This window comes from Schistocerca cancellata, chromosome 2, assembly GCF_023864275.1.
Source record: "Schistocerca cancellata isolate TAMUIC-IGC-003103 chromosome 2, iqSchCanc2.1, whole genome shotgun sequence".
Classification (NCBI taxonomy): domain Eukaryota; kingdom Metazoa; phylum Arthropoda; class Insecta; order Orthoptera; family Acrididae; genus Schistocerca; species Schistocerca cancellata.
This window is the reverse complement of record NC_064627.1, coordinates 480,990,571-481,003,130: the sequence shown is the minus strand read 5'-3', so window position 1 is coordinate 481,003,130 and position 12,560 is coordinate 480,990,571. Positions and strand designations below refer to the sequence as shown.

Below are 12,560 nucleotides of genomic sequence, written 5' to 3'. Positions count from 1 at the left end.
AAGCAAAACAAGGTTGAAAACAAAAGGTCCAAAAATTAACATAAACTGTTTCTTTTTGTTTATTTTATTTCTCCTAGTATTGTCTAGATGTAGACAATCAGTCATGGCCTTAAGTTTCAAATATGTGTGAGGTTAACATTTTGGAAGATACTTTATGTCAGTAAAACAGTTTTTAAGCTTGATTAGTCAGAATACATCAAATATAAATTGTTGCCGGCCGGAGTGGTCGTGCAGTTCTAGGCGCTACAGTCTGAGCCGAGTGACCGCTACGGTCACAGGTTCGAATCCTGCCTCGGGCATGGATGTGTGTGATGTCCTTATGTTAGTTAGGTTTAATTAGTTCTAAGTTCTAGGCGACTGATGACCTCAGAAGTTAAATCACATAGTGCTCAGAGCCATTATAAATTGTTCTTAAGGAATGTAACTATATTATGTAATCACCAGTGGAGATGCTGAATCACAGATAGGCGCAACAAAAATAATGTCACAAATAAGTTTTCAGCCAGCAAGGCCTTCGTCAAAAATAGACGCTCTCCCTCCCCCCCCCCCCCCCATCCCCCCCCCCCTCCCCCCCCCACACACACACACACACAAATCACATGACTGCAGTTTCCGGCAACTGAAGCCACTGGCTTCAGTTGCCAGAGATTGCAAGTGTTACATTCTTTTCTGGATATTCCATTGTTTGATTTTTCTCTAGCAGCCTCTTAAAAAAAAGGGGGGAGGGGGCTCATCTTATATTCAGGATCATCTTACGCTGTGGTAAATATGGTAACCAAGTGACTTTTCGGGATTCCCCACAATTTCTAGCAAACAGTCTCACTGTTTCCCAAGATTGGTCATCTAATGATTATACACAAGTAGTTTTCTATCAAATACTGCAGAAAGTTACTGGGTAGCGTTGTTACGCTTTGTAACTTAAGACCTGCTGTTATGTTCGGCTTATTCTTTACTGTGGTATTAGGTGGCGAAATAAAGTCTGATTGTCAGCTAAGACTGCCTATTACTCAGTCTTGCTCACCTTACTGTTTCAACACATTTACCAACCTCTTTTAATGAAACGTCATTTCTTGAAGTGCTGCAATTACTGCTGTTAAGTAAAGAGTACAAATACCACACCCAGTTCGCAAAATAAATATGATGCTTCTCTTAAGCAGCATATTGTGTATTATAGTCTTGTTTTATAATAACTGTTTGATACAAAATTACTTCATCATTCAGAAATCATGACTGTATTGGGAGAAAAGGCTAAGTCTACAGATGGTCTAACTTAAGTAAGAGGTTGCAATTGAATAAGTGTTTAACAAGTTTACAAGTGTTACACCACCCTGCCTTCTTCATCATCCATACGCACCAGACCATACATACTTTGAATTGTGCATTTGGAAAATTCACCTTGTCTCCACTACCTTCATTTGGATACTCTCTTGAGTAATCAGGAAAACTCATTGCATTTCTCTTGCACTGCACAATGTACCTGTATTGCTCTAATTAATGATCCTGAAATTGGTGTTGTATTGTCTTTGAGAACCAGTTGGTGAACTGCAAATTCAAATATTAAGTTTCCTCAACTGAATCATGGCTGCCCTTGCTTCCATTATTAATTGCCACAATTTATTGTTCTTACGGCCTTAAGGAACCTGAATAACACTAATATCCTGTCAGCTTCCTAGTGCTGAATCGGCAGAAAGCAGTCCAACAGTGTGCCTAATCGTTAATTATCAAGCATGAAAGTAAACTGTGTTGTTGAGTAGTAGCTAGTTTAGTAACATTGTTGAACCTAGTGCTTCATTTGTTATACCACATTTCAGGTTTACAGCTTAAACATATTAATGTTAAAATTAATATTTCTCCTGTAGAAATATGTACTAATGTTAAGTATTTGTACATTTCTAAAGGCAGTTCAATCCCATCTACGTTTGTATTAAGGCAAACTGCGAGTCAAGCATAGTAGATGTTCATAAAATGTGAGGTATGTGATATGCCTTCCCATTGATAACAGTACAACAAAAATTGCTGCTTGCTTGCCACTCATGTTCCCACATTCCCACTAGTTCTAGGCCAGGCTGGTACCCTTGGTCGACCACTCTGAAATCACCGAATTAAATCTGTGAGGTGAACTCAAATATCAGAGCTTTATCTGTGAATGTAAGATCCCACTATATTTGTCAAGTATGAATTTGGGTAAAAACTTCTTCTTATAGCCTGTTGAATCAAATTTGATCTTGTGTGAACACTTTGTTTTGGACACTGCGCAAGGCGAGTATTGCTGACAGGACATTCCCTGCAATGCTTTGGATAGATATGTACCCATATACAGACACTTCAAAGAAGCTTCTAAAGAAACAGACATAACTGCACAATAGGGGTAAACAAAGAATCAGACTATAGATAGAGAGGCACTGAATGAAAAATGTTTGGCTGTAGAGAAAGCAATGCATGAAGCCATATTGACTACACCTTAGCAGAATTGTGCCCAATGATCTTTCACAATACCCAAAGAAATTCTGGTCATATGTAAAGGCTGGTAGGGGCACCAAAGTTAATGTGCAGTCAGTTGTGGTTGAGACTGGAACAGAAATTGAGAATAGCAAAACAAAGCTTTATTAAAGAAAGCCCAGGAGAACTGTGACCCCAATTAAGTGCCCATGCCACGGAAAAGATGGGCGAAATAGATATTAATGTCAGTGGTAGTGAGAAACTTTTAAATTTAACAAAGCTTCAGGACTCAACCAAATCTACACCCAGTAGTTGGAAGCATGCACAAGTCACACCCATTAACAATAAGGGTGATGCAGGTGATTCACAAAACTATCATCTAATATCCTTGATACTGAATTTTTCTAGAATCTTACAGCATATTCTGAGCTCAAACGTAATGAGGTGTCTCAAACAAAATGACCTCCTCCATGCCAACTAGCATGGATAACGAAAACGTCGATCATGTGAAACCCAACTTGGATTTTACTCACGTAACATACTGAAAGCTTTGGATCAAGGCAGTCAGGTAGATGCAGTATTTATTAATTTCCAAAAAGTATTTGATTCAGTACCACATTTACATTTATTATCAATAGTGCAATCATATGGGATATGAAGCAGGATTTTTTACTGGATTGAGGAATTTTTTGGTAGGTAGGACACAGCAAATTATCAGGGAAGGAGGGTCATCGGGTGTGCCCCAGAAAAGTGTATTGGGACCCTTGCTGTTCATGTTGTGTATTAATGACCTTTCAGACAATGTTAACAGTAACCTCAGACTTCTTTGCAGATGATGCAGTCACCTGTAATGAAGTACTTCTGAATGGTTCAAATGGCTCTGAGCACTATGGGACTTAACATCTGAGGTCATCAGTCCCCTAGAACTAGAACTACTTAAACCTAACTAACCTAAGGACATCACACACATCCATGCCCGAGGCAGGATTCGAACATGAGACCATAGTGGTCGTGCGGTTCCAGACTGAAGCGCCTAGAACCGCTCGGCCACACCGGCCGGCCAAGTACTGTCTGAAAGAAGTTGCATAAATATTATGTATGCAGTCAGATTTTGAAGTGGTGCAGAGATTGGCAAACTTGCTTTAAATGTTTGGAAACATAAAACTGTGCACTTAAAAAAAGTAGTAGTATCCTATAGTATAGTACCAGTGAGACATGGTTGGAATCAGTCAACTCATAAAAGTATCTGAGTATAATGCCTTGTAGGAGTAGGAAATGGAATGTTGACATGGGCTTAGTCGTGGGCAAAACAAGTGTTACAACTTCAACTCTATTGATAGAATTCTGGGAAAATGCAATCAGTCTGCAAAGGAGATTGTTTACATATCACTCATGTGGAACATCCTAAAATATTACTCAGGTATATCATACCAGGGAGAGAGACGAATACTGTCTGATGGACTGTGCAGGGACTAGAATACTAGCAGGTCCAGTCAGGAGGTTGTGGGGCACATATGTGGGGGGAAAGAAAGAAGCAAAAAAGGAGAGTAGTGGGGAAAGATGGGCAGATGCATTGGCAGTGGGCAGCAAATAAACAAGATGGGAGTGAGGAAAGTGTGACAGGACGCAGGGGATGAAACTGTTGGATGGAGGGTGTGGGACAGTATGTTACTGTAGGTTGAGGCCAAGATAATTACGGGAATGGAAAATGTGTTGTAAGAATAACTGTCTTCTGTGCAGTTCAGAAAAAACTGGTGGTACAGGGAAGGATCCAGATGGCCTGGGTAGTGAAGGAGCCATTGAAATGAAATGTGTCATGTTTAGCTGCATGTTGTGCCACAAGGTGGTCTACTTTGCTTTTGGCCGTAGTTTGGCAATAGCCATTCTGGTGGACAGCTGGTTGGGGTTTCACATATTTTTTACATATCTGCATGTCTGTATGTGTTTTTTTACATTTCTTTTCGCTTATCCAGTTACTCTCACAACCATCAATAATTTTGCCCATTTCTGCATCATTCCCGTTTCCTTTATGCCATTCCTGCCGCAATGGGCCCTTCTCCATTTTTATACACTAGTTAAGAAAAGTATCCCTTTCCTTGGCTAAAACACAGTCCAATAACGTGTTTGTCAAATACTGCCTGAACCATGGAATCCCCCAAACAGCATAACTGTGAAGAGTCCTTTCTCTGGATCCCACCCATCCTTTCATAATTATCTACACCTTTTCAGATTCCACTAATCCTTGGACTTCACAAACCTGGTACAGCAAAAACACACCTTCAGGGCACAGGCATCCCAGAACTCCTCTGCTCCTTCCACAAGATACTAGGACCCAAATTTAACTGTACTGGACATGTCAAAGACCTACTCTCCTTCTCCCGATCCCTGCAGTGGAAGCACTTCTTTGCCACCAATCCCTTTAACCAAAACCACCCTAATTCCAACATCCTACCTTGCCTCATCCAGTTCCTGCCACCATCGAACTGTGACCCCCCCCCTCCCCCGCCCCACTACCTAACCACCCTCTGGTCACCATCCAGGAATTCCTTACCTCCAACTTAGCTCACCATCCTTCCCCAGATCACAAACATTCAGTAGAAGAAAGGACAGTCACATACAACCTCAAAACAAATCCTAACCTAATAGTCTACCTGCAGACAAAGGTTTCATCATTGTTGTTATGAATTGCAGTGACTAGCTGCCAGAAGACCTCTGCCAATTATCTGACTCCTCCCCTTATAAACTCTGCCAGAGTGATCCCATCCTAGAAGTCCAACACAATATCCAGTCTCCACTTAAAGCCTTAGGCCCTTCCCAGAAAACCTTCTACATGCTCCTCAAAATCCACAAAACTGACAATCCTGGATGACCCTTGTGGCTGGTTATTGTGCCCCCACTGAAAGAGTTTTTGCACTCATTGACCAACATCTCAACCATTTACCCATAATAAGACACCGACCACTTACTTCACTGACTCTCCACCTTACTCACCACTTTATTTCCTGGATCCCTATTCGTCACTTTTGACACCACCTCCCTATACACCAACATCCCTCATGCTTGTGGTCGCACCGCTATTGAACACTACCTTTCCCAATGTCCTTCAGATTCCAAATAATAGACAGCGTATGATAGAACATGTTCTGAAAGAGAGTTTGGCGAAAATTTTTCTGCGTTTAAAAATCTTTGCGGCCGCTTCTTTAGTACATCAAATTCTGCACAGAAATTAGTCATCTTAGATTTAAAAATCTAGTCAGTTGCTGTGCTTCATTTCTGACTGTATCACTATTAAGCATAAGAGTAATACGAATATAAACATGACACGATATGTATATTCTTCCGTGTTTGCTGTTGTCTCACTCTAGTTTCGTGGTTTATTTGGCAGACAGGATTTAAATGAGATAGAAGCAAACACGAAAGAATACATGGAAAAATGTTTATATTTGTATTATTCTTATGGTGAAGAGAATACTGCATGTGATTCACATTTCATCAGGTTCCTGTTAGCAACCATCTCTTCTCACAGGTAGGAAAAAATTCAGAACGTAGAGTTGGCCATATTGACAAAAATCCCAGTATTACCAGTCGGATTTTCGTAGTACATTGAAATTCGAAGATGAACAATACGGAATTCGTATTTACTTCGTTGGATAATGTATGAAAATGAAAATGCAGTGGTCGAAACTCGGGCAGAGAAAAAAAAGTTCGTCTCCCCCCCCCCCCCTTTTTTTTTTTTTTTTTTTTACTGATGCAGAGGTTTTGGCGCCAGTATTTATCTTTGTGCCTACAAAGGATGCCTGTGTAGCACTACGTATATTCGATGGCAGAAGTTAGTCGTGGCGGCACCTACCAATATTTTTCAGAACTTCCGCTTGCTTTGCACTTGATTCTAAGCCGCAGGCGGTTTTTTTGGATTACAAAAACCGGAAAAAGTGCTGCTTAGATTCGAGTAAATACGGTAAACAGTCATTCTTCCCGTGCTCCATATGTGAGAGGAATGAGGAAAAACCTAAATTACTGGCACAGTGGATGTACCTTCTGCCATGCACTTTATGTGGTTTTCAGAGCGTAGATGTAGATGAAGAAATTGATTTACAGGTAGCACATATAGCTATAACAGATTCTAGAATCAAGCATAAGGAAGGCTTGCGAGGTTTTTATTTAGTCAGGTAATTAACTACTAGCAACAAGATCGAGTTTCAGTTCTCTTAAAGGCATATAGCTAAGCATTTTGTTGAAGTTGTAAAATGACCGGTTGTTTCTAGACTGCATGTGTCTTGGCTGACCACACAGTTCCATGGACAGAGATGATCAATTCTTGAAAAGTCTTCATTGCAGATCAATAATTTTCAAGCATCAATCATACTGAAGGTAATTACTTTTGTTGTACTACTGCTTTTTGAAACAAACAAGGTGCATTAATTTTATTTCCATAACCAAGTAATTCCACATGATGCTCACTTTGCCTCGCTGTGATGTCTTCTTATGTCACTACTGAGTATGTTGTTTGTAATCAGTGACTTCAGCACAAATAAACCTTCTATTCCTCTCATAACATACCTGTAAGAAAGAGCCTAAATCATCTTGTGGTACTTAATTTCTGTGATTGGTTTCTATTGATGCTGTGCCTTCATTACTCAAAATGTCCACAACAGATTTCCACTTTGTTGTGGTGGATATTGTGAGAGCAACAATCACCTTTTCAGTATCTATGCTTCTTTATGCAGCAGTGTGTGCTGCCATCTTCAGGCCATAAGTATCATCTTGCAGAACACACATTCTACCTCCAAATTTTCAGTGTATTTGTCTGAATCAGTTTTAGATATCAATAAAATATATGAGCAGTGCTCTTAAAAAAGGCTTATTCATAATGCTTTATATTTGTTTCTAGCTGTGGAGACAGTTACCAGATATTCTTAAAACTACACTTCCTGAGAGTTTTTGTCTTTGTCATAACATAAATTCAAATCTGTCTTCTATTTAATGTCTACAGTGCATTAATCTTGTTAATTGTGAGATTTTGACAATGTCGACATTGAGGTGGCTTTTGGAGTAAAGATGTAGCTGAAAATGTTTCGTTGTTGGTGCTAGTGTAATCTCTCGTCACCATGGGCACTACCAAAATATATTTTGTGATTCTGTTACTGCATTGACACTCAGTAGCTTTCCTCATAAAGACAGTATTGGGTCTTGTTAACAGTTTGAATTTTTGTGAAGAACTAATACAGCAGGTGCACAACTCGATTTAATGCAACAATTCCATTACAAAAGGCTTAGTTGTTATAGCAGTCTGTCTTTATTAAACTTTCAGGAAGAGCAGTGAGAAACATGTAAAAATAATCTCTGAATTTCCATATGATATGTATTGGTGAGTGGATATTGTCTTTGGAATTAAGATTAAAAACTAGATATTTCATGCTGATTCTAACATTTGCCTATCTTCATTATGCTGTATCCATCATTTCAGATTATTTAAATCTTTGTAATTTTGCACTGAGATAATTGTCAACAAGTTGTTTATGTATATCTTACAGAGCTCGCATGGAAATACTGCAGCTTCAGCAGATACGACGTGTTTGGGGAAACCTTCAGCGTCAGATGAATTCACTTCATGGAGCAGTTCACCAGACGCCTCAGTCAGATTCACCAGGACTAGTAATCACAGAGGAAGATGAACCATACCAACCAGCACGGGAACCAAATGTGAGTCAGCTGCAGGAACCAATTGTGAGTCAGCTGCTGGAGTTGACTCGTATCAGTGATGGTGAACCTGCAGATGAATCTTCAGAACTTCATGCCTCTAGCAGTTCTTCTGACTGTGAAAATGATGAGGCGACAGAGTGTGTCCAGTTCGTGACAGAAGAAGCTGCTCCAGTACAGATCTGTCAAGATCGAACTGATGATGGAGAGATTGCAGCTAAAAGAGTTAAAATAGATCCACAGAGCTCTTCCACCAAAACTCAGTGGGAACGTGTTCCTGATGGAGACAGTGCTGGTAGCAACATTCAAAATACTGCTGCAGAGCTAGCTACAGGCAGTGCTGATTCTCCAATTAATGAAGAGGGTCATAGGCGTGGGACTATTGCAAAAAGTGGAAGAAACAATATGGAGGTAAACAGTTGCTCGTCAGATAGACTAGCAATGACAGAAGAAACTAGTGAAGTTAATGCAGTTGAATTACACTCAAGGCACAGTGGTTCAGTCCCAGAAGTAACAAATGAATTCACTGTATCTAAATCTAATATCCCAAGTGAAACATTTCAGGAAACTGGAACTAAAGATATTGGAAGTCATGTTACAAGGCAGGAGAGGCACTCTATACAAGAACAGTCCACTCAAATGAAAGGTGAGAAATTAGTTGAACATAATTTGCCAGTTGCAGGATTGATGACCGCTGGTTGCAGCAGTGCCAGTTGTTCTACATCACAGAATTCTGACTATACTGCTGCCCCTTCAAAGACATCTCGTGGTTTAAAAGTTTCTCCAGTATATAGTAGTGGTAGGGGGAAGACAGGAAGAAATATAGATGACATTACACCAAGAAATACATTGTCTCATCAAGAACGGATAAATGAAATGCAGAACATGGTAAAAGGTTTGCAGGAGCGCATAAATCAAAGGAGAATTGCTGAACAACAGGGAATAACTCTACCAGAGAGAGAACCCACATCATTGTGGAAATCCTGTCCATCTCGTGTGGCAAAGGTAGCATCTACAAGAGTGAGCAGAAATTGTGGATCATATCACCCTAATACTACTCCTCTTCATCCTAGTTTGCCTCGACTTCAGCCTACAACGCTACATCTTGGTACCCACGTGGCTCAGCCTCAACCAACATATACGACTGTCAGACCACAGGAAGTAGTTGCAAGTTCTCACTCAAGGCCAACAAATCTAGTGCCACATGGAAGCATTTCATGTAAATCATTTGAGCAAACACAAAATGAAATGCGTACTTCAGATAGTGGTAATGTTCAAGGAGAAGAGGTATCACGTGTCACCAAAAATGAGTCTTCATCTACAGAAACGACAGATAAACAGGAGTGTGGGAGAAAACTGGATGACCCGAAGAATATATCGTGTGTCCTAAGAACACGTTGTAAGGTTAATTCACAAGAAAGTTTAAATCATGTTCAATTGACATCTGTAACCCAAAGAACTAATGAGGAACGAGGAGAAAATTCTGCTTCTAGTCAATGTAATAATTCAACAGAACAAGAAATCCCAATACAGGAACTCTGGGGGGAAACCAAACATATGCAAAATTTGGTTAGGAGCTCCAATGCTACGGCAGGTGTGTCCAACAATGGTAGCAATGAAACTGCAAGCGAGAATGAAACAATTTCTCATTCAGATTTGATTGTTCCATCACAAGAAGAATTACCATGTGCCACTACTGTCATAAATGTTACCAACAAACAAAATGTTAACTGTTTGCATCCAGGTATGAACAGAACACACAATGTCCAAAATAATTTTGTTGATGCAAACCCTTGTAGTCCTGCTGGAAATCCAGCCGATCTGTTGTCAGAGACTGCAGCTTACCCAGCAAATATACACCCATTTATTCCTGGGGCTGTTACTAATTTTTGTGGGAACCTCGGAGAATCGTCGTCAGATCGCCCAGATGCTCAACAAAATACACATCAAAATTCTGCACCGGAGGATTTGAGCTCTCCTGAAAGACGTGCAGTTAGTGTTGGTGACCATTCAGCTCAAGTTAATCCTTCTTGCCAGCAGAATGATGATAATGATGATGATGATGACGCACATGGCATGGAAAGTACATCATCTAGTCTACATTTTGGCAGTTCATCAGTGCAGGGAGCTAACACAAGAGCTACAGTTTCACATTCATCATGGAGATCTGATGCAGTTGTATCTCAGTCTGAAAGTTCACCTAATGCTGTAAGGTGCCATATTGCCCAAAGACCGAATCCTTCCATAATCCCAAGACAGGGTCCCCTGATGTGTCCACAACCAGATACACTGTTGTCACCAAGACCTGGCCCACTGCTGACACCAAGAGCAAGTCCTCTACTGATACCAGGATCTGTCCAAGGTGAATATGATTTGTTTCCTGTGGTGAATGTGAAATTATCTTTCACCACATTAGTAATTATAATATCTGCAGTTAATTACATTTTCTTTGTGTAGATTAATTTTACTACTGATCCTTTTATTTAATATGCTCATTTCCATAAATTGAGGTATTTTAGGTATCCACAGCATAATGCACAGCAGTACTGTATGCGTTAAAAGATGCTCTGGTAACAGTGAGACAAGAATGCAATACAGATGCAAGATATGTTGGGAAACTAGTCACAGGACCATACGTGGCACTGAGTTTGGTGGTGACCCTCTGTTAGTGGCATAAATGTCAGTATAGAGTGTAACAATATCAGAGAAGGAAAGTTGCTACTCACCATATAGCAGAGATGCTGAGTCACGATAGGCACAACAAAAAGATTCACACAATTATAGCTTTCGGACATTAAGGCCTTTGTCAGCAGTACTCTCTCTCTCTCTCTCTCTCTCTCTCTCTCTCTCTCTCACTCACTCATTGCACACATGGGTGCAGTCTCAGAGACCTGAAACTACACTATAGAGTGTGACACTTGTAATACAGGGATACAGGGTTCACAGTGACTTCCCATACTGTGTACCAAGTTATCCAGCATGGCTTGAGGCAACACACATCATTGCTGGATATGTGCTCTCTGAATGTCAGCAAAGATCTTTGGTGGCAGTGATAAAGCTACAGTTATCTGACGTAGAGAATGTGTACTCAACAGGTTTTTTATGCTTATATGGATATGGTGTCTGTTCTTTCAGACATGTCCGAAAGAAAAGAGACCATTGATGACCTGCAGCTGTCTAGAATAAAATTAGAATTATATTAATACCTTCAGCTGCTAACGGGCGTTGATATATATCAACGGGGACGGGTGAAAATGTGTGCCCCGACTGGGACTCGAACCTGGGATCTCCTGCTGACATGGCAGATGCTCTATCCATCTGAGCCACCAAGGGCACAGAGGATAGCGTGACTGCAGGGACTATTTCATGTATGCCTCCCGCAAGACCCACATTCTCATGTTGTATGTCCACACACTACATTCGTAGTGTCCTACCTCAACACACTCATTACTCATGGAAGATGTTCATACCAAGTCCCGTAAGAGTTTGGGGAATATGTGTGCATACACACAGAAGAAGAATGTCATGGCCGGTGTTGCCAGAACTATATATTTGTATGGATATGGTGTCTTCTTTCAGACATGTCCGATAGTCCCTGGAGCCATGCTATCTTCTGTGCCTTTGGTGGCTCAGATGGATAGTGTGTCTACCATGCAAGCAGGAGATCCCGTGTTCGAGTCCCGGTCGGGGCACACATTTCCACCTGTCCCTGTTGATATATATCAACGCCCGTTAGCAGCTGAAGGTATTAATATAATTCTAATTTCATTCAACAGGTTTTAGGTGTAGGGTAAGTGTGTGATGTCCTTATGTAGCAAATACATGTCCGCCAGGTTAGTAGTTTCATGTGATTGAGCAGGGAAAACATGCAATAAAGTACAGCCTGGTAACTTGATAACTGCTCTCATGAACAGAACTGGAGCTGTCTTATTGGTCCCTTTATATAAAATTGGCAGTGTTGTAATGTGTCTCAGGGATATGCCAAGTGAAATTATGGTGGAGTCAAATTTCAGTCTATACCAATTACTTACTGTGAACAATACACTGCTACCACTGTTCCTGGGTCCTCTCACATTTGCCTAGCCATGCAGTTGCTTCATGTGAAGGACTGTATCTTTTGGGTTGCCTAGCATACACAATAACCTGCTAAAGCCAACAGTATGTTGTCCCAAGAGAAGTGGGTGACTCAGAGGCTGCTGTGAGGTCTTTAACCAGACTAGTGCTGATTGGACACCTTTGGGCACATAAGGGGAGGAGGAAGTTGTAACGTGTTCATAGCATTTGGTGTGCTGCTCCTAAAATTTAGGTCGTGTCAAAAGTTTAGTACCTCACCGAAATCAGCCAGACTTGGAGAAGGGTTGGTTTATTGAACCTGGGCTTCCTATACTGGAACTGGTCAGCACTAGTGTTACCTATAACAG

The 12,560-nt window shown here is 40.7% G+C and overlaps 1 protein-coding gene across 1 annotated transcript in view; it reads left to right on the top strand.

Moving 5' to 3' along the window:
* LOC126155481 (uncharacterized) overlaps positions 1-12,560 on the top strand; it is a 330,938-nt gene that overhangs the window by 186,074 nt on the left and 132,304 nt on the right. Inside the window, 1 exon segment of the mRNA XM_049916231.1 lies at positions 7,974-10,501. Coding sequence (XP_049772188.1) covers positions 7,974-10,501 — 2,528 coding nt within the window.